The sequence below is a fragment of the Berghia stephanieae genome, chromosome 3, assembly GCF_034508935.2.
Source record: "Berghia stephanieae isolate SIO BIC M18660-M18661 chromosome 3, UCSD_Bste_1.3, whole genome shotgun sequence".
NCBI classification, from domain to species: domain Eukaryota; kingdom Metazoa; phylum Mollusca; class Gastropoda; order Nudibranchia; family Aeolidiidae; genus Berghia; species Berghia stephanieae.
The window spans coordinates 36,356,989-36,380,412 of NC_088362.1; the positions used below are offsets into that span (position 1 = coordinate 36,356,989).

At 38.0% G+C, this 23,424-nt stretch overlaps 2 protein-coding genes across 2 annotated transcripts; both read left to right on the forward strand.

Annotated features, from left to right (window-relative positions):
* Nucleotides 1–953: 953 nt before the first annotated feature.
* On the forward strand, nt 954–10,035 carry LOC144967649 (serpin B6-like). The gene is made up of 7 exons (XM_078905167.1): nt 954–1,093; nt 2,699–2,878; nt 4,922–5,051; nt 5,361–5,577; nt 7,555–7,682; nt 8,330–8,660; nt 9,772–10,035. Exons 2-7 carry the CDS (start codon nt 2,712–2,714, stop codon nt 9,984–9,986), a joined length of 1,188 nt encoding a protein of 395 aa, XP_078761293.1. The 5' UTR covers nt 954–1,093; nt 2,699–2,711; the 3' UTR covers nt 9,987–10,035.
* A 2,793-nt stretch (nt 10,036–12,828) lies between these two features.
* On the forward strand, nt 12,829–20,639 carry LOC144969226 (intracellular coagulation inhibitor 2-like). Its single transcript, XM_078908339.1, has 7 exons — nt 12,829–12,968; nt 14,576–14,755; nt 16,479–16,608; nt 16,926–16,961; nt 16,994–17,144; nt 19,595–19,942; nt 20,376–20,639. The coding sequence occupies exons 2-7, from the start codon at nt 14,589–14,591 to the stop codon at nt 20,588–20,590; spliced, it is 1,047 nt and encodes a 348-aa protein (XP_078764465.1). The 5' UTR covers nt 12,829–12,968; nt 14,576–14,588; the 3' UTR covers nt 20,591–20,639.
* The last annotated feature ends 2,785 nt before the right edge of the window (nt 20,640–23,424 follow it).

The following is a 23,424-nucleotide window of genomic DNA, read 5'->3' on the forward strand; positions in this document are numbered from 1 at the left end:
GAAACAAAAGGGAAGGAGGTATTATAATAATAATGTCTAATTTCAATTTTATTTGTACAATTCTAACCCTAGTACACACCATGCCCTAATTTGCAGTTCTGATGACCCGATTCATTAGGGGCCCATAATGGTAATGGAACTATTTTTTTTAAATGACTCAAAATATTATCCTTTTCAACATTTTTTAGCTAGGCCCTTAATAGCGTTCGGATGTCAGACCTGTAAGATTAGTACACGTCGCTACTGATCCACTTATTGTCACTTGTCTTTTAGCCAATGTAACAACAAGATATGAAGTGAGTAGAAAAGTGCCAGAAGACAATAGAGAATAAAAATTTTTTTTTTTTTTTTCCGCGGCGGTGGTGGGGTTTGAACCTGCGACCTTATTGGTACGACAACTCCGCCTGGCAGGTGAGAGCGTGGCTCTACCGTGTGAGCTATCCACGAACACAAAAATATTCGTTTCAAACCCAAAGTCATTTCTAGATCCCTCTCTCACCCACTTCTTGAGATCGCCGATTCGTTCACCACCATCGCGAAGTAATTTTGACCAGCAGTTAAGCCTAATAGCCAATATTCTCATCACAAACATATAACATAGAAACGATTGAGACATTGAGTATGCTCCGGTGTATGGGGTGAATTTTTAATTCAGAAAAGTGAGTGGAGCAGGCACTTATGTTGGTAACAACAAGATATGAAGTGAGTAGAAAAGTGCCAGAAGACAATAGAGAATAAAATTTTTTTTTTTTTTTTTTTTTTTTTTTTTTTTTTTTTCGCGGCGGTGGTGGGGTTTGAACCTGCGACCTTATTGGTAATAATGTAGCGAGTTACTTTAGAATGTCTTGCAAATATTACTTTAATCTTTTTGTACACGGATATAGCTTTAGAAACATTTTTTAAAAATTGTTTGATGCTTATTTGTACATGATTTTGTGTGGGCTTACGATTGTAAAATTTAAGACAACAACAGCTGATGCTTTCTCAAACCACCACAAAAGGACCACAATATAAATGAACGGAATATCTAGGGTAAATCATTCTGGGTTTTTTTTTCGTTAGCAGAAGTCAAACGAACGGAGCCCTGGAAAATGTGAGTTTGAATTTTAATTTTAAATTTAATCTTTAACCCTCTCCTTACCAACTATAGGAAAATCGTCACATTCGTTACGACTTAACCAAGATTTTTAAAATTCAAATTTCTCTTGTACATCATAAAATTTAAAGAAAATGAACAGTGTGTTTTAGGGCATGTTTTCTAAAGAAATTATTTATCGCAAGAACTTTACTGCTATTAGATTTTATGTCTGAATGATAAAAAATATATTTTTGTTTTAGTTGGGTGTGAATTTTTGGGGAAATCCTGAAAAAGGCTGGTTAGAAGAGAGTTAATATAACGCAATATCCACTAAACGTTCTGTATAGGGGAGTCTCTAGCCAACAGCAACACTTATCATGTCAGACGAGACATGACGCCTGTTCGTCGATATTACCATTTTTTTCAGACAATGATGTTAACGGCCAGATCCTGGGCTCTAGTCCTGAGCGGCCGTTGAGCAACGGCCTTTAAACCAAGCTCTGGAAAAACTCGTATTCAAAAATTTGGTCAGAATACTCGATGTTCAAATATCGATCGAATTACATAACCCTCATCTTGGCAAACACTCTCAAACATGGTATTTAGGGAAGACTTTACGAAGTCCCAGATTTAAGAGTTTTTGCCAAGGTGATGGTCTCATTATATTGATTGATATTTGAAGGACGTGTTTTCTAGCCAAATTTTAAAATACGTACTTTTCCAGAGTACGACAGTTAGCTGGTTAAACACGCACTAAAAACTGCCAGGGAGGTAGGAGCTATAGTTTGTCGTTTTTGGTTATATTATACAACAGCAACAGTTGTGAGGTTGCCAGTTTATATTATTCTCAAGGACAACTATTCATTATAGTAATCCTTGATTATTATTTAAATGCCCATAGCCAAAAACTTGGCGTTTTCAGGTATGAGTTGTGCATTTTTATGGCATCTTTTCCAAAGCACGTATTATCAAATATTTTAGAAAGAAATTATCAATGATTTCACATACTATTCACATTTTCAACCTTAATCTGTCACGACGAAATGAATTCCTTTTCTTTATCAACATACTTATTCATGGCAGGAGAATGAAAAAAAAATCAGATCTATTTCCATTTTTATGCGCGTTTTAGCAGATAAAGTTGTACTTGGAAAAGTTCGGCATTTGTACAGACCATTTTGGCATTTTTTGTTACCAGTTTTGCATAGTTTGAAAAATTGATCTGGCAACCTTCTGAAAAAACAGAATGACGTTTTTAACAATGTCTGTCAGAAATGATGTAAGTGGGTTTTGAAATTAATAATTAATATTTCATTTCACGGAGGACCCTACAGATCAGTTGATAGAGCACTTGTTTCACACACAAAGGGATCGTGATCGATCCCTTCGTGCAGTCGAGATTTTTTCTGACCCCCCCCCCCCCCCCCCTTGTCCACTCAGCAGAGATTGGGTAGCTGGGCCTGTTAAATCTTGCGGAAAGTACTATGCGATAGACTGGCGTCCCATCCAAAGGATGGCAAGCAAATGCAATCGTCCGTTTCAGGCTTCATGGGTCTAATTGCTTTAAAGAACTACTTTTTAACAATAAATTATATTTCATATTACATTTTATATTTTCAGTGATCAGAAGAAGATGAAGAATCACATAGCATCTGCGGCAGTCCTTCTGTTTTTCCTCTACGCATCAACTGTCTTTGCTTCAGATGGAGGAAAGCTTTCAACTGCCATCAACGATTTCTCCCAACGCTTGGATGGAAAAATTCGTAAAGAGGGAGAGAGTGTTGTCTATTCGCCTTACAGGTAATCAGAGTTTTATTTCCTCTCCAAAACAGAGCCTGAGCGATTTATCTGCCTTTTTGATACTACTGTATTTGTTTGGGCTGGTCTGTCGATTTACGGGAACGATCGGTCTCACAACTTTTCTCCGTGGATTCACAGAATGAGCAACAATCAAGTAGTTATAGTGGTTGTTGTCGTAGTAGTATTGGGTGTGGTGGTGGTACTACAACTAGGAGGTAGAGGTGGAGGAGGAATGGATGGATAGATGGATAGAAAGATCGAAGTTGAAGATAATTAACGACAAACAAAAAAATAATAAATACAGAAATATAGATTGATAGGTAGATATAGACAGACATATAGATAGATAGATAGATAGATAGATAGATAGATAGATAGATAGATATATAGATAGATAGATAGATAGATAGATAGATAGATAGATAGATAGATAGATAGATTGATTGATAGATAGATAGATAGATAGATAGATAGATAGATAGATAGATAGATAGATAGATAGATAGATATATAGATAGATAGATAGATAGATGGATGGATGAATGAATGGATAGATAGTTATAGACACACACATTGATAGATTTATAGATAAATACAACCACAGATTACTTATTCCACTGTAATACACTTGTCCCGATAGATGTCCGGCCTCGGAAAATTTCGTGGCGACTCGTCCCGCTCTATAGATGTCACTGCCACAGATGGTATTACAAACCCATACTGCAAAGTCTGACCCTCTTTTGTCTCTTATAGAGTGATGACACACTACTGTAGCAGCATTAAATCCCGCTCACTCTCCTTTCTTCAACCTGTCACGATAATATTTGATCATTTTTTGTTGCTTGATTTCTTGAATTTGCCACTTTTAACCGAGTTCCGATTATCCGGAGTGGTACTACTACACTTACTACTACTACTACTACTATACTACACTACTACTACTACTACTACTACTACTATACTATATTACTATATATATACTATGCAGAGTAGTATAATAGTAGAGTAGTAGTAGTATAGTAGTAGTAGTAGTAGTAGTAGTATAGATGTAGTAGCAGTAGTAGCAGTAGTAGTAGTAGTAGTAGTAGTAGTAGTAGTAGTAGTAGTAGTAGTAGTAGTAGAGTAGCAGCAGCAGCAGCAGTAGTAGTAGTAGTAGTAGTAGTAGTAGAGTAGTAGTAGTAGTAGTAGTAGTAGAGTAGTATAGTAGTAGTAGTAGCAGCAGCATAGTAGTATAGTAGTAGTAGTAGTAGTATAGTAGTAGTAGTAGTAGTAGTAGTAGAGAGTATAGTAGTGTAGTAGTAGTAGTAGTAGTAGTAGTAGTAGTAGTAGTAGTAGTAGTAGTAGTAGTAGTAGTAGTATAAGAGGTGGTAGTTAATAATCCTTAACGTGTGTAACTAATCCTCCGAACAATGAATGAACAAAGAAAAGGTTACATATTGAACCATAAGGCGGCATAACTATAGTTAAATTGAGTAGCAGATGAATTGGCATATTTTATTATTACGGAACGTACATGAGCGAGGATGGATGATCTTTATTGGCGACCAGCATTTATTTAAGATATAAGATAAGATGCCATCACTCCAAAGCTAGTAGGTGAATTAAAAAAGGTATGTATTTAGTAGTCCTGAGGACTGGGTTCACACTTTCGTGGAAATTGGAAACCGTAATTTGACATCACACTATAGGGAAAAAAGTGTGATGTCAAAAGATTGGTTCCTATTTCATTGGAAGTGTAAAACCACTCTCCCAGAGGACTGGATACATGCCTAGTGTAAAGTGTCCTCTTATTTCAGAGTGATGGCATCTTCTTTTCTTGTCTAAATAATTAATGGTGGTGAAAAAAGATCATCCATTACGTCCCGTAATCCTAAGAATCCACCTATACATCCTGCCACTGAAATCGTTATGCCACCTATATGTTACCGATTAATTATTAGTTCTCCGAAGGACTGGTTACATACACACTCCCAATGATCTAGGAACCAAAAGTGAAGAGAGTTTGACGTCACGATTGTTCTTCCCTATTGTTCCCTATTCCAGTATTCACTCAGCTCTAGCCATGGCCAGTGTCGGAGCGAAAGGTGAAACCCTCAAAGAGATGAGAAGCGTTCTAAGCCTCACAACTCTGGGAGATGCGACTAACTCCGCCTACCATGATCTCATTAAAAAGGTTTGATAGGCTTAATTTTGGGTTAATCTTTTTTTTTTTATCATTATTGGGTTTCACGAATTTCTTGATTTTATAGAGCCTGTGATAATAATATGTTTTTCGAAGCTTAGCCGTCACCTTCGTAAACTAAAAACCTGGGCCTGATACCGACCAAAAATATGTCACAAAAGAAGACGATGATTACCAAACAATGAAGCGATTTTCGCATGGTAAATCCATTGAAACGCTCTTTATAAATGTTCATATATATCTTATTGTATTTATATTTATTTCTCACCCCCCCCCCCCCCCCCCCCCCCCCATCATCAGCTAAATAGCGCTCCATACGCAACAGTTAAAACGGGCAACGCATTGTTTTGTGCACCAGACCTCGAGCTGAAAAATACATTCCGCAATGAAGTCGAGACTCAATACTTGGGCAATGTGAGCAAATTCGACTTCGGGGCAAAAGGAGGACCGGAGAAGGCTGTCAATGACTACGTAGAGAAAAAGACAAATGGCATGATCAAGAATATGTTGGATGAGGGTAAGATGCTGTATTGATTCTTGAAGAAATAAATATAGGAGAGAATATGTTGGAAAGGGGTAATATGTTGTATTGAAACAATAGATATAGAAGAGAATATGTTGGAAAGGGGTAATATGTTGTATTGAAACAATAGATATAAAATAGAAGATGTTGGAAATGGGTAAGATGTTGTATTGAAACAATGGATATATATGAGAATATGTTGGAAAGGGGTAAGATGTTGTATTGAAACAATAGATATAGGAGAGAATATGTTGGAAAGGGGTAATATGTTGTATTGAAACAATAGATATAGAAGAGAATATGTTGGAATGGGGTAATATGTTGTATTGAAACAATAGATATAAAATAGAAGATGTTGGAAAGGGGTAAGATGTTGTATTGAAACAATGGATATATATGAGAATATGTTTGAAAGGGGTAAGATGTTGTATTGAAACAATAGATATAAAATAGATGTTGGAAAATGGCATCACATTTTCTAGTAAATGCCCCTAGAAGTGGACAACAATCATGAATTTCTTATCCCATTTCCATGGTTAGAATCTAGACAGGACTATTTGTTTAATGATCATTTTTTTAATGGCATTAAAAGTACCAAATTGGCATTCGTGACTGACGTTTCGTTAATGATTCCCTATGATATTGCTTTTATATTTTCTACCTACAGATAACTTGAATTCATTGCAAAATGAAGCATTTTTACAAACAATTAGATATGAAATATCTAAGAAAACTACTTTGAGAGATGGAATAAATGTATTCTTTCACGGGTTTGGATTTATTAAATTCGTTTTTTTATCGCGAAATAACTCACTCGCAAGCTCGTGAATTATTTAAATAAAAATAACTCGTCTAAATCCAAACCCATGAAGAAGACTACTAAATCATTTCACACCATTAACTGACTTACTTGACTTAGATGCCTTTCGCGTCTCGACCGAAAGATCGGGTCGCCTTGGCTGTTTCCAGTATTTCCTGTGTGAGGTGTCTCCAATATTGCCGGTCCTCTGCTAGGGTTCTCAGATTTTCAAGGTCCCCTGCCGTTATGAGACTAATGCTTTGTCCAAGTGTTGTGAGGTTTTTGTTTAGGATCACAGGGAGTGTTGTGATCGGTCTTCCTCTGAAAAGGTTCCCGTGTTTTTGGAAGTATCCCGACATGGCTTGGTTAGCTGGTATGTTTTTGTCCCTGCGTAGTATGTGACCGAAAAGTTGCCCTCGTTGTTGTAAAATGTCAAGGGAGATTGGTCTTTCTTTTGTGATCTTATAGAGTGATTCATTTGAGAGCTTTTTTGGGTATTTGATGTCCAGTACCCTTCTTAGCTGTGTGCGATGGAAGGCATCCAGATGTTCTTCTTCGGATTTTGTCAACGCCCAAGTGCCGCAGTTATACAGAAGTACCGGTTTTACAAGAGCATGGTACAGTTTCAGTTTGGTTTTTCTCTTTATTTTGTCACCTCTAATCCATACATTGGTGAGTTTACTGAGTGCGGCGTTTGATAGCTGTTTTCTTCTTTGTACATCCTCGGTGTCTCCAATTAAATGTTCGAAAATTTGTATTCAATACGTTCAAAGCAATATTCAACGATTACGTGTTTACTAAGAAATGATAGGGTTTTCCAAGGAGGGGAGTAGAATAATTATTTTTAGTTTTCTGAAATGAAATCTGCTACGCCATGCAACTATATCCTGGCCAAATAGAAGGCTTCTTGTCTAAGAAGGGCTGATCAGGCCAAGATGTTAAGTGTGTTAGTATGGCTGAATACGTCTTCTTCTTCTTCTTCTTCTTCTTCTTATTACTATTATTATTATTATTATTATTATTATTATTATTATTATTATATTATTATTATTATTATTATTATTATTATTATTATTATTATTATTATTATTATTATTATTATTATTATTATTATTATTATTATTATTATTATTATTATTATTATAAGATATTATTAATCATCACCATTCTAGGCAGTGTCGACGGCAGTACAATTATGATCTTGATCAACACCCTATTTTTTAATGGTACATGGGCCAATACATTTGAAGAAGGATGGACCGACGAACAGGATTTCCATGTAGATGGGGAAACTAAAAAGGTAACGTGCACCACAGTGTGGAATTGTTGTTTTATTTACTTTCTCTTCTTCCTTTTCAACGTCTTCTCCTTCCCATCCTCTTTCTACACTTCATTCTCTTCTTCTTCTTTTTCTTCTTCTTCTTCTTCTTTTTCTTTAATTTTCTTTAACCCTTTATCCAATTCCTACCTCTCCTCCTCTATCTTCTCTTACTCCTCCTCCTTCTCTTCCTCTTCCTCCTTCTCCGCCTCCTCGTCCCTCATTCTTCTTCTTCTTCTTCTTCTTCTTCTTCTTCTTCTTCTTCTTCTTCTTCTTCTTCTTCTTCTTCTTCTTCTTCTTCTTCTTCTTCTTCTTCTTCTTCTTCTTCTTCATGATGATGATGATGATTTGCTGTTAAGTATTATACATACCAGCTCTGTCCGCTAAAACATTGGTATTGAAAACGCCAAATCAAGGATAAGCTTTCATTTATATGATCTATTGATAGAGAACAATAGTTGGATGTCAAAGTACAGGTTCTAATTCCTTGTAAGTATGAAACCAGTCCTCCAGTTTAGTGAGAACTACTGATATAAATGCCTGGCAAAAAAAAAAAAAAAAAAAAAAAAAAGAGATCAAAGCGCTTAGTGACGCCAATATCTTTCCATCAATAATTTTTCGTCTGTCAGGTGAAAATGATGCATACTGAAGAAGATTTTGATTGGAAGTATGACTCGGACATCTCCTCACAAGTATTGAAGATGGACTTCTTTGGTCGTCGCTTTGCTCTTTACATCGTCCTGCCTAAGGAACATGAAACGGACATCAATTCATTAGAGAAGGCCCTGGATGGTATGGGAATTACAGGCATTTTTCAGGGCCTTGCCAACATTCCTCTCAGGGTGAATGTTCCCAAATTCAAAATTGCTACAAAATTGGACATGACTCCGATTCTAAAAGACTTGGGAATGAAACAGGCATTTGGTACATCTGCCGATTTTAGTGGGATTAGCGACGATGGTAAGTAACTCACTGTTATTCTTCTTTCAGTTTATCCCGCTTTATGCAGGGTTTCCATAATGAATGCCACATCTCCATGCATCTCGGTTCATTGCATCATCTTCCTCCAGGCCCAGTTCTTTCATATCGTCCGTCACCTTATCCAACCATCTAGTCTTTGGGCGTCCCTTTTTCTCTTTCCCTCTAGTTGTATACTCAGTACTATCATTCTACACACTCTTCTCTCGTCTCTTAACATCTATCTATCTATCTATCTATCTATCTATCTATCTATCTATCTATCTAGCTATCTATCTAGCTATTTATCTATCTGTCATTTCATCTATATATCTATCTATCTATCTGTCTACCAATCTAGATCTATATATAAGATAAGATAACTAAGTAACGAACGATGACAAGTTAAGTTTGTAACTCACCGTTACAAAACGTTTTGTGTGGCTTTGTAGTTTCAAGGTATGACACTCGTCTTCAGACCAAAAGATCCACTCTGGTCACCATTGCTCCAAATGATTTTTGCGCACCTTTTTAACCCGTCGCCTTTGGAAACTTAAGGCCTAGTACTGACCAAAGAATTACGTCACAAAAGAAGACGACGATCACCAAATGAAAGTGAAAAGTGAGTTGTCGTTAGAAGTGCTCAAGGAAATTAATGATTCGATTGGTTGAGTTATTGATTACAAGTCATGATATTTTTTTTCCTTGTCTACTTCTATGACGAATTTTATGGGTTAGTATCAGACCATGAGTTGAAAAGAGCTACGGTTTACCCCGATATTGTACCGTATTGGTACATTTATAAAAGGATAAACAACTCAGTTGTGCGGCTATATGGTCTAATTGTATCCGAAGGTCCTGAGTTCGATTCTCGAACGGCGCATCGTTGAGTCCTTGGAAAAGGCTCTTTACTCCCATCGTGCTCGAGTGTAAAATGAGTATCTGGCCGTAAACAGCGATTCCCTGTCCAAAAATAATTTGTAGCATCGCCTACATGTTCAGTGTTGCTGTTGGCTATGGATCCCTTGTAAAACGCTTTGAGCACGTTTAGTGGATATTGCGTTATTTAAAATCTCAAGTTTTTTTTCGTTTGTTTTAATTTCTTTCTTTTCAGTTGAGCTGAGCCCAAGATTAGACAAGGTGATTCATCAGGCAGTCATCGAAGTCAGAGAGACCGGAACGGTTGCAGCAGCGGCTACGGTAGGTATCATGCCGGCAATGAGCCGCCCCAGGCCGGAACAGCAATTCACAGCAGATCACCCTTTTCTCTTCTTCCTGAGGAATTCCGAAACTGGCCAAGTGCTTTTCCGTGGAAAATTCACAGGATAAACGATGATTATAATTACGAATAAAATAATTCATCATTGAGCTACTATAATGAATTGTTTTCTCTTGTTGTTTTAATCTCTTTCATCATCATCATCATCATCATCATCATCATCATCATCATCATCATCATCATTGTAACGCGTAAACCAGTCTGTCTTTAGCTGAATCTAAATATAGGAAATTCATGTTTGATGTCAATTTTACCGGTTATTTGATTGTTACTATTACGTCAATCAATTTAAAAAATACAAACAAATTAACTTGAGATTTTATATATCGCAGTGTCCACTAGCCTGCTCAAAGCGCTTTACAAAAGGTCCCTGACCAACAGCAACACGTAATAAGCGGTGGAGATTGAACCAGATATTCATGGAGGTGGGCACCATTGGGGAGTGAACCAGAGATTACGGGATGAGAGCACCCGTGCGGATTGAATCCAGAACTTTGTGATGTGGGCACCAGTGGGGATTGAACCAGATACTCTAGGAATTAGGAACCAGTAGGACGTGAGCCTGAGATTATGAGAGGTGGGCACCAGTTGGGGAGGGGGGGGGTTTGGGGTGGTGAACCCAGAACTGTGTGAGGTGGACATCAGGGGGAGTGAACCAGAGACTATAGGAACAAGGCACCAGTGGGGACTGACATGGAGAAAATGGGAGGTGGGCACCAATTGAGAGTAAACCAGAGACCATGGGAGGTGGGCACCAGTGGGTAGTAAACCAGAGACAATGGGAGGTGGGAACCAATGGGGAGTGAACCAGAGACGATGAGAGGTGGATACTAGTGGGAGTAAACCAGAGACGACGGGAAGTGGGCACGTGGAGAGTTATCAAGAGATTCTGGGAGGTAGGCACCAGGGCATAGTTAACCCAGAACTCAGTCAGTTGGATACCAGTGGGGATTGAATCAGAGGTTATGGCAGATATGCACCAATGGGGAATGAAACCAGAAATGTGTGATGTGGGCACCAGTCGAGAGTGATCCAGAGACTATAGGAAGTGGCACCAGTAGAGTGAAACCAGAGACTATGGGGGGGGGGGGGACTAGTGGGGACTGAACTCAGAACTGTGTAAGGTGGACACCAGTGGGGAGTGAACCAAAGACTATGGGAGGTAGGCACCAATCAGAGACTGTGGAAGGTGGGTACCCGTAGGGAGAGAACCCAGAACTATTAGAAGTAGATACCATTGGGGATGAACCCAGGAATATAAAAAATAAAGAGGAATAGAGCATAAACCCGGCTCAAATGAGATATGGACACCAGAGAAAATGAATACCTAGAAAATACAATTGACACAAGTATTACACACACCTAATACTATAACACGCTATTATAAAATGATTGTCAATCCAAAAGAGACATAAGAAGCTTTGGACCATTCATCGGTTTGATTCGATCTCACCACTGGTTTTAAAAGTCAAAGAATAAAACCAATATCTCTCAGGACACCCGTCCTTACATGTTGAAAACAATGCAATGGGAATAATCATAACAAATGACTCATTTTTCACACGTTAAAACAATAAATGGGAAATAATCGACTTAAAGAATGTTCTAGAATGCGGCAAAATGCGGCAAAAGAGGGCCTTTAACTCCATACTAAACTACTGGTCTGTTGGAGTTTTCATTATATAGATAGTTCGAAGGACGTCACTCAATTCTTTGTTATTGCTTTTTGCCATCCGTCGTTGTTAACAAATCAATAATATTGTCAATTAGGTGAGAACACGAACGGAATTTAGATGCATCAGTAAGACGTGACTCTGAACGAACAATAGTCCCGTAGTCTCTGTTTTTGCGAGTATCGAGTTTCTGAGAAGACAAGGATGGTATAAGAAAACGATGAGTTGTTTTGATCACCATTGACCATGTGTCGAATTTACATGACAATCCCCCTTTTTTATCAAATGGTAAGGCGTCTACTTATCACACCAAAACTTCTCAAGTTCGAATCTGCATGGAGATGTGATATCTGTATTGACATAGAGTAAGTTTGAGCCTATGATTATTCAAAAAATATATCAACATTGATTAACGTGAGTGCTATTCATTGCGCGAAGTCATGTAATTACGGACATTTTCGTATTTTAAGATTTACAGACGGCACCAAATTAGGACAGTGACATAAAGCGGTGGATTTTATGTTAACTATTTATATATCTTATCAATAGATATAAATAAATACATTTTAAATGCCCCTTTATTCATTCCATAGGGGATATTTTTCTATGGGGCCTATTCCAAGGGAAGACTGGAATAACACAAGCGTGAGCCGCAGGGCAGCGCCGCAAATTGAGCTAGGGCGAGGTGACTTGCCTAGGTTATTCCAGTCTTTCCTTGGAATGGACCCTTAAGACAATTTCCCTAAGGATTGAATGAAGGGGATTTTAGGTTTATGATTTATTTATTTTTTTTTAGTTTCAGTTTTTAATAGAAACAAAAGGGAAGGAGGTATTATAATAATAATGTCTAATTTCAATTTTATTTGTACAATTCTAACCCTAGTACACACCATGCCCTTATTTGCAGTTCTGATGACCCGATTCATTAGGGGCCCATAATGGTAATGGAACTATTTTTTTTAAATGACTCAAAATATTATCCTTTTCAACATTTTTTAGCTAGGCCCTTAATAGCGTTCGGATGTCAGACCTGTAAGATTAGTACACGTCGCTACTGATCCACTTATTGTCACTTGTCTTTTAGCCAATGTAGCGAGTTACTTTAGAATGTCTTGCAAATATTACTTTAATCTTTTTGTACACGGATATAACTTTAGAAACATTTTTTAAAAATTGTTTGATGCTTATTTGTACATGATTTTGTGTGGGCTTACGATTGTAAAATTTAAGATAACAACAGCTGATGCTTTCTCAAACCACCACAAAAGGACCACAATATAAATGAACGGAATATCTAGGGTAAATCATTCTGGGTTTTTTTTCGTTAGCAGAAGTCAAACGAACGGAGCCCTGGAAAATGTGAGTTTGAATTTTAATTTTAAATTTAATCTTTAACCCTCTCCTTACCAACTATAGGAAAATCGTCACATTCGTTACGACTTAACCAAGATTTTTAAAATTCAAATTTCTCTTGTACATCATAAAATTTAAAGAAAATGAACAGTGTGTTTTAGGGCATGTTTTCTAAAGAAATTATTTATCGCAAGAACTTTACTGCTATTAGATTTTATGTCTGAATGATAAAAAATATATTTTTGTTTTAGTTGGGTGTGAATTTTTGGGAAAATCCTGAAAAAGGCTGGTTAGAAGAGAGTTAATATAACGCAATATCCACTAAACGTTCTGTATTGGGGAGTCTCTAGCCAACAGCAACACTTATCATGTCAGACGAGACATGACGCCTGTTCGTCGATATTACCATTTTTTTCAGACAATGATGTTAACGGCCAGGTCCTGGGCTCTAGTCCTGAGCGGCCGTTGAGCAACGGCCTTTAAACCAAGCTCTGGAAAAACTCGTATTCAAAAATTTGGTCAGAATACTCGATGTTCAAATATCGATCGAATTACATAACCCTCATCTTGGCAAACACTCTCAAACATGGTATTTAGGGAAGACTTTACGAAGTCCCAGATTTAAGAGTTTTTGCCAAGGTGATGGTCTCATTATATTGATTGATATTTGAAGGACGTGTTTTCTAGCCAAATTTTAAAATACGTACTTTTCCAGAGTACGACAGTTAGCTGGTTAAACACGCACTAAAAACTGCCAGGGAGGTAGGAGCTATAGTTTGTCGTTTTTGGTTATATTATACAACAGCAACAGTTGTGAGGTTGCCAGTTTATATTATTCTCAAGGACAACTATTCATTATAGTAATCCTTGATTATTATTTAAATGCCCATAGCCAAAAACTTGGCGTTTTCAGGTATGAGTTGTGCATTTTTATGGCATCTTTTCCAAAGCACGAATTATCAAATATTTTAGAAAGAAATTATCAATGATTTCACATACTATTCACATTTTCAACCTTAATCTGTCACGACGAAATGAATTCCTTTTCTTTATCAACATACTTATTCATGGCAGGAGAATGAAAAAAAAAATCAGATCTATTTCCATTTTTATGCGCGTTTTAGCAGATAAAGTTGTACTTGGAAAAGTTCGGCATTTGTACAGACCATTTTGGCATTTTTTGTTACCAGTTTTGCATAGTTTGAAAAATTGATCTGGCAACCTTCTGAAAAAATAGAATGACGTTTTTAACAATGTCTGTCAGAAATGATGTAAGTGGGTTTTGAAATAGATAATTAATATTTCATTTCACGGAGGACCCTACAGATCAGTTGATAGAGCACTTGTTTCACACACAAAGGGATCGTGATCGATCCCTTCGTGCAGTCGAGATTTTTTCTGACCCCCCCCCCCCCCCCCCTTTGTCCACTCAGCAGAGATTGGGTAGCTGGGCCTGTTAAATCTTGCGGAAAGTACTATGCAATAGACTGGCGTCCCATCCAAAGGATGGCAAGCAAATGCAATCGTCCGTTTCAGGCTTCATGGGTCTAATTGCTTTAAAGAACTACTTTTTAACAATAAATTATATTTCATATTACATTTTATATTTTCAGTGATCAGAAGAAGATGAAGAATCACATAGCATCTGCGGCAGTCCTTCTGTTTTTCCTCTACGCATCAACTGTCTTTGCTTCAGATGGAGGAAAGCTTTCAACTGCCATCAACGATTTCTCCCAACGCTTGGATGGAAAAATTCGTAAAGAGGGAGAGAGTGTTGTCTATTCGCCTTACAGGTAATCAGTGTTTTATTTCCTTTCAAAAACAGAGCCTGAGCGTTTTATCTGCCTTTTTGATACTACTGTATTTGTTTGGGCTGGTCTGTCGATTTACGGGAACGATCGGTCGCACAACTTTTCCCCGTGGATTCACAGAATGAGCAACAATCAAGTAGTTATAGTGGTTGTTGTCGTAGTAGTAGTGGGTGTGGTGGTGGTACTACTAGGAGGTAGAGGTGGAGGAGGAGTGGATGGATAGATGGATAGAAAGATGGATAGAAAGGTGGAAGTTGAAGATAATTAACGACAAACAAAAAAATAATAAATACAGAAATATAGATTGATAGGTAGATATAGACAGACATATAGATAGATAGATAGATAGATAGATAGATAGATAGATAGATAGATAGATAGATAGATAGATAGATAGATAGATAGATAAATAGATAGGTAGATATATGGATGGATGAATGGATGGATAGATAGATATAGACACACACATTGATAGATTTATAGATAAATACAACCACAGATTACTTATTCCACTGTAATACAATTGTCCCGATAGATGTCCGGGTTGGAAAATTTCGTGGCGTCGTCCTGCTCTATAGATATCACTGCCACAGACGATATTACAAACCCATACTGCAAAGTCTGACCCTCTTTTGTCTCTTATAGAGTGATGACACACTACTGTAGCGCATTAAATCCCGCTCACTCTCCTTTCTTCAACCTGGACCTGTCACGATAATATTTGATCATTTTTTGTTGCTTGATTTCTTGAATTTGCCACTTTTAACCGAGTTCCGATTATCCGGAGTGGACTGTACTACTACTACTACTACTACTACTACTACTACTACTACTACTACTACTACTACTACTACTACTACTACTACTACTATGGCAGGAGTAGTATTAATAGTAGTAGTAGTAGTAGTAGTAGTAGTAGTAGTAGTAGTAGTAGTAGTAGTAGTAGTAGTAGTAGTAGTAGTAGTAGCAGTAGTAGCAGTAGTAGTAGTAGTAGTAGTAGTAGTAGTAGTAGTAGTAGTAGTAGTAAGAGGTGGTAGTTAATAATCCTTAACGTGTGTAACTAATCCTCCGAACAATGAATGAACAAAGAAAAGGTTACATATTGAACCATAAGGCGGCATAACTATAGTTAAATTGAGTAGCAGATGAATTGGCATATTTTATTATTACGGAACGTACATGAGCGAGGATGGATGATCTTTATTGGCGACCAGCATTTATTTAAGATATAAGATAAGATGCCATCACTCCAAAGCTAGTAGGTGAATTAAAAAAGGTATTATTTAGTAGTCCAGAGGACTGGGTTCACACTTTCGTGGAAATTGGAACCAGTAATTTGACATCACACTATAGGGAAAAAAGTGTGATGTCAAAAGATTGGTTCCTACTTCATTGGAAGTGTAAAACCACTCTCCCAGAGGACTGGATACATGCCTAGTGTAAAGTATCCTCTTGTTTCAGAGTGATGGCATCTTCTTTTCTTGTCTAAATAAATGGTGGTAAAAAAAGATCATCCATTACGTCCCGTAATCCTAAGAATCCACCTATACATCCTGCCACTGAAATCGTTATGCCACCTATATGTAACCGATTTATTATTAGTTCTCCGAAGGACTGGTTACATACACATTCCCAATGCTCTAGGAACCAAAAGAGTAGAGAGTTTGACGTCACGATTGTTCTTCCCTATTGTTCCCTATTCCAGTATTCACTCAGCTCTAGCCATGGCCAGTGTCGGAGCGAAAGGTGAAACCCTCAAAGAGATGAGAAGCGTTCTAAGCCTCACAACTCTGGGAGATGCGACTAACTCCGCCTACCATGATCTCATTAAAAAGGTTTGATAGGCTTAATTTTGGGTTAATCTTTTTTTTTTTAAAATCATTATTGGGTTTCACGAATTTCTTGATTTTATAGAGCCTGTGATAATAATATGTTTTTCGAAGCTTAGCCGTCACCTTCGTAAACTAAAAACCTGGGCCTGATACTGACCCAAAATATGTCACAAAAGAAGACGATGATTACCAAACAATGAAGCGATTTTCGCATGGTAAATCCATTGAAACGCTCTTTATAAATGTTCATATATATCTTATTGTATTTATATTTATTTCCCCCCCCCCCCCCCCCCCCCCCCCCCCCCCCCCATCATCAGCTAAATAGCGCTCCATACGCAACAGTTTTAAAACGGGCAACGCATTGTTTTGTGCACCAGACCTCGAGCTGAAAAATACATTCCGCAATGAAATCGAGACTCAATACTTGGGCAATGTGAGCAAATTCGACTTCGGGGCAAAAGGAGGACCGGAGAAGGCTGTCAATGACTACGTAGAGAAAAAGACAAATGGCATGATCAAGAATATGTTGGATGAGGGTAAGATGCTGTATTGATTCTTGAAGAAATAGATATAGGAGAGAATATGTTGGAAAGGGGTAATATGTTGTATTGAAACAATAGATATAGAAGAGAATATGTTGGAATGGGGTAATATCTTGTATTGAAACAATAGATATAAAATAGAAGATGTTGGAAAGGGGTAAGATGTTGTATTGAAACAATGGATATATATGAGAATATGTTGGAAAGGGGTAAGATGTTGTATTGAAACAATAGATATAGAAACGAATATGTTTGAAAGGGGTAAGATGTTATATTGAAACAATAGATATAAAATAGATGTTGGAAAATGGCATCACATTTTCTAGTAAATGCCCCTAGAAGTGGACAACAATCATGAATTTCTTATCCCATTCCCATGGTTAGAATCTAGACAGGACTATTTGTTTAATGATCATTTTTTTAATGGCATTAAAAGTACCAAATTGGCATTCGTGACCTACGTTTCGTTAATGATTCCCTATGATATTGCTTTTATATTTTCTACCTACAGATAACTTGAATTCATTGCAAAACATTACAAACAATTAGATATGAAATATCTAAGAAAACTACTTTGAGAGATGGAATAAATGTATTCTTTCACGGGTTTGGATTTATTAAATTCGTTTTTTTATCGAGAAATAACTCACTCGCAAGCTCGTGAATTATTTAAATAAAAATAACTCGTCTAAATCCAAACCCATGAAGAAGACTACTAAATCATTTCACACCATTAACTGACTTACTTGACTTAGATGCCTTTCGCGTCTCGACCGAAAGATCGGGTCGCCTTGGCTGTTTCCAGTATTTCCTGTGTGAGGTGTCTTCAATATTGCCGGTCCTCTGCTCGGGTTCTCAGATTTTCAAGGTCCCCTGCCGTTATGAGACTAATGCTTTGTCCAAGTGTTGTGAGGTTTTTGTTTAGGATCACAGGGAGTGTTGTGATCGGTCTTCCTCTGAAAAGGTTCCCGTGTTTTTGGAAGTATCCCGACATGGCTTGGTTAGCTGGTATGTTTTTGTCCCTGCGTAGTATGTGACCGAAAAGTTGCCATCGTTGTTGTAAAATGTCAAGGGAGATTGGTCTTTCTTTTGTGATCTTATAGAGTGATTCATTTGAGAGCTTTTTTGGGTATTTGATGTCCAGTACCCTTCTTAGCTGTGTGCGATGGAAGGCATCCAGATGTTCTTCTTCGGATTTTGTCAACGCCCAAGTGCCGCAGTTATACAGAAGTACCGGTTTTACAAGAGCATGGTACAGTTTCAGTTTGGTTTTTCTCTTTATTTTGTCACCTCTAATCCATACATTGGTGAGTTTACTGAGTGCGGCGTTTGATAGCTGTTTTCTTCTTTGTACATCCTCGGTGTCTCCAATTAAATGTTCGAAAATTTGTATTCAATACGTTCAAAGCAATATTCAACGATTACGTGTTTACTAAGAAATGATAGGGTTTTCCAAGGAGGGGAGTAGAATAATTATTTTTAGTTTTCTGAAATGAAATCTGCTACGCCATGCAACTATATCCTGGCCAAATAGAAGGCTTCTTGTCTAAGAAGGGCTGATCAGGCCAAGATGTTAAGTGTGTTAGTATGGCTGAATACGTTTCTTCTTCTTCTTCTTCTTCTTCTTCTTCTTCTTTATTATTATTATTTATTATTATTATTATTATTATTATTATTATTATTATTATTATTATTATTATTATTATTATTATTATTATTATTATATTATTATTATTTATTATTATTATTATAAGTATTATTAATCATCACATTCTAGGCAGTGTCGACGCAGTACAATTATGATCTTATCAACACCCTATTTTTAATGGTACATGGGCCAATACATTTGAAGAAGGATGGACTGACGAACAGGATTTTCCATGTAGATGGGCGAAACATTAAAAGGAACGTGCACCAACAGTTGTGGAATTGTTGTTTTATTTACTTTCTCTTCTTCCTTTTCAACGTCTTCTCCTTCCCATCCTCTTTCTACACTTCATTCTCTTCTTCTTCTTCTTTTTCTTCTTCTTCTTCTTTTTCTTTAATTTTCTTTAACCCCTTTATCCAATTCCTACCTCTCCTCCTCTATCTTCTCTTCTCCTCCTTCTCTTCCTCTTCCTCCTTCTCCGCCTCCTCGTCCCCCATTCTTCTTCTTCTTCTTCTTCTTCTTCTTCATGATGATGATGATGATTTGCTGTTAAGTATTATACATACCAGCTCTGTCCGCTAAAACATTGGTATTGAAAACGCCAAATCAAGGATAAGCTTTCATTTATATGATCTATTGATAGAGAACAATAGTTGGATGTCAAAGTACAGGTTCCAATTCCTTGTAAGTATGAAACCAGTCCTCCAGTGTAGTGAGAACTACTCATATAAATGCCTGGCAAAAAAAAAAAAGAGATCAAAGCGCTTAGTGACGCCAATATCTTTCCATCAATAATTTTTCGTCTGTCAGGTGAAAATGATGCATACTGAAGAAGATTTTGATTGGAAGTATGACTCGGACATCTCCTCACAAGTATTGAAGATGGACTTCTTTGGTCGTCGCTTTGCTCTTTACATTGTCCTGCCTAAGGAACATGAAACGGACATCAATTCATTAGAGAAGGCCCTGGATGGTATGGGAATTACAGGCATTTTTCAGGGCCTTGCCAACATTCCTCTCAGGGTGAATGTTCCCAAATTCAAAATTGCTACAAAATTGGACATGACTCCGATTCTAAAAGACTTGGGAATGAAACAGGCATTTGGTCCATCTGCCGATTTTAGTGGATTAGCGACGATGGTAAGTAACTCACTGTTATTCTTCTTTCAGTTTATCCCGCATTATGCAGGGTTTCCATAATGAATGCCACATCTCCATGCATCTCGGTTCATTGCATCATCTTCCTCCAGGCCCAGTTCTTTCATATCGTCCGTCACCTTATCCAACCATCTAGTCTTTGGGCGTATTGTATCCGAAGGTCCTGAGTTCGATTCTCGAACGGCGCATCGTTGAGTCCTTGGAAAAGGCTCTTTACTCCCATCGTGCTCGAGTGTAAAAGGAGTATCTGGCCGTAAACAGCGATTCCCTGTCCAAAAATAATTTGTAACATCGCCTACATGTTCAGTGTTGCTGTTGGCTATGGATCCCTTGTAAAACGCTTTGAGCACGTTTAGTGGATATTGCGTTATTTAAAATCTCAAGTTTCTTTTCGTTTGTTTTAATTTCTTTCTTTTCAGTTGAGCTGAGCCCAAGATTAGACAAGGTGATTCATCAGGCAGTCATCGAAGTCAGAGAGACCGGAACGGTTGCAGCAGCGGCTACGGTAGGTATCATGCAGGTAATGAGCCGCCCCAGGCTGGAACAGCAATTCACAGCAGATCACCCTTTTCTCTTCTTCCTGAGGAATTCCGAAACTGGCCAAGTGCTTTTCCGTGGAAAATTCACAGGATAAACGATGATTATAATTATGAATAAAATAATTGATCATTGAGCTACTATAATGAATTGTTTTCTCTTGTTGTTTTAATCTCTTTCATCATCATCATCATCATCATCATCATCATCTCATCATCATCATCATTCATATTGTAACGCGTAAACCAGTCTGTCTTTAGCTGAATCTAAATATAGGAAATTCATGTTTGATGTCAATTTTACCGGTTATTTGATTGTTACTATTACGTCAATCAATTTAAAAAATACAAACAAATTAACTTGAGATTTTATATATCGCAGTGTCCACTAGCCTGCTCAAAGCGCTTTACAAAAGGTCCCTGACCAACAGCAACACGTAATAAGCGTGGAGATTGAACCAGATATTCATGGAGGTGGGCACCATTGGGGAGTGAACCAGAGATTACGGGATGAGAGCACCCGTGCGGATTGAATCCAGAACTTTGTGATGTGGGCACCAGTGGGGATTGAACCAGATACTCTAGGAATTAGGAACCAGTAGGACGTGAGCCTGAGATTATGAGAGGTGGGCACCAGTTGGGGAGGGGGGGGAGGGTTGGGGTGGTGAACCCAGAACTGTGTGAGGTGGACATCAGGGGGAGTGAACCAGAGACTATAGGAACAAGGCACCAGTGGGGACTGACATGGAGAAAATGGGAGGTAGGCACCATTTGAGAGTAAACCAGAGACCAAGGGAGGTGGGCACCAGTGGGGGAGTGAACCAGAGACGATGGGAGGTGGGTACTAGTGGGAGTAAACCAGAGAAGGGAGGTGAGCACCAGTGAGGATTGAACCAGAGACAATGGGAGGTGGGCACCAATGGATAGTGAATCAGAGACTGTGGAAGGTGGGTACCGGTAGTGAGAAAACCCAGAACTGCTAGAAGTAGATACCATTGGGGATGAACCCAGGAATATAAAGAATAAAGAGGAATAGAGCATAAACCCGGTTCAAATGAGATATGGACACCAGTGAAAATGAATACCTAGACTACCTGAGATGGGAACTAGTAGGGAACGAGCACGGGACTATGGAAGTCTGATGGCCAAGATTGCAGGATGTAGACATATTGTTCCAAGTTCACTCCTCACTGGTGTCCGATCCAGATAGTCTCTAGTTCACTCTTCACTTGATGTCCTTTTCCGTATCCCTGGGTTCAGTCCCCAATAGAGTCCACATTTCATAGTCCGAGGTTTATTCCCCACTTGTGTCCACCTCCCTTGGTACCTGGTTCACTCCACACTGGTATCCCCCTCTCATAGACATGGATTTTCATTCAATCTCCACTGGTATCTACCTCTCTTCCATAGTCGAAGGTTTACTTCCCACTAATTTCCACATCCCCTTGTTCCGGGTTCACTTAGCAATGGTGTCCACCTCCCACAGTCCCAGGTTCACTCCCCATTTGTGACCATCCCACTTAGATTAGGAGTCACTCTACACCAAATGTTTTTTCATCAGCCTTGGATTCACTCCTTAGTCGTGTCCACATCTCACAGTCCCAGGCAACGTGATAATAACAACGTCATGTTACTACGAGTATCTTCGTATCTATTCACAGACATCACATAAGGATAATGCTATTATAAGATGAACTTTTTGTTATCTATTTTTATATCTTATCAATTGATCTATCACCCATCAAAGACGAAAATAACTACAAAGTGTGTTAAACACACAACAATAATACGAATAACACAATTATTACAATATCTAATACCATAACACACACACACACACACACACACACACACACACACACACTACTATAATAAACTGCTGATAATACAACTTTTATTTACAATTTAACAAAGGTTTCTCCTGCGCATGTATATTGAGACAGAAATAATTACAAAGTGTGTACAACCCACAACGAAAGTACAATTGACACAAGTATTACACACATCATTTTGATGATACTGGTCTGTTGGAGTTTTCATTATATAGATAGTTCGAAGGACGTCACTCAGTTCTTTGTTATTGCTTTTTGCCATCCGCGTTTATGAGTAATTCTCACTTAACAGAATTAACCAGACTATAAACGTTTAATGTTACACACAGTTTCGTGTGTTGGTCCCTTATACTTCTGGATGGCAATGTTGTGAGTTTCTTAGCCAAGCGTATACTATCTATACATTTTATGTATTTTGGGTAACAGGTGAAAAGTGGGGGAACCAAGATCGCTGGTTGGGATGACAAGTGTGGTGGTGTGGTAGTGGTAGTGGGGGGGGGGGGTTACACTTGGGGATGGTCGTTGTTAACAAATCAATAATATTGTCAATTAGGTGAGAACACGAACGGAATTTAGATGCATCAGTAAGACGTGACTCTGAACGAACAATATTCCCGTAGTCTCTGTTTTTGCGAGGATCGAGTTTCTGAGAAGACAAGGATGGTATAGATAGAATGCGCTTGGCCAAGGAGTTCACAACATTGCCATCCGGAAGTATAACGGACCAACCCACAAACTCTGTGTAACCATGAACTTTTATAGTCTGGTTAATACAGTTTAGTGAGAACAACTCACAAACGCGGATGGCAAAAACAATAACAAAGGCCTGAGTGACGTCATCTGCATACTATCTATAAGAAAACGATGAGTTGTTTTGATCACCATTGACCATGTGTCGAATTTACATGACAAACCCCTTTTTATCAAATGGTAAGGCGTCTACTTGTCACACCAAAACTTCTCAAGTTCGAATCCGCATGGAGATGTGATATCTGTATTGACATAGAGTAAGTTTGAGCCTATGATTATTCAAAAAATATATCAACATTGATTAACGTGAGTGCTATTGATTGCGTGAAGTCATGTAATTACGGACATTT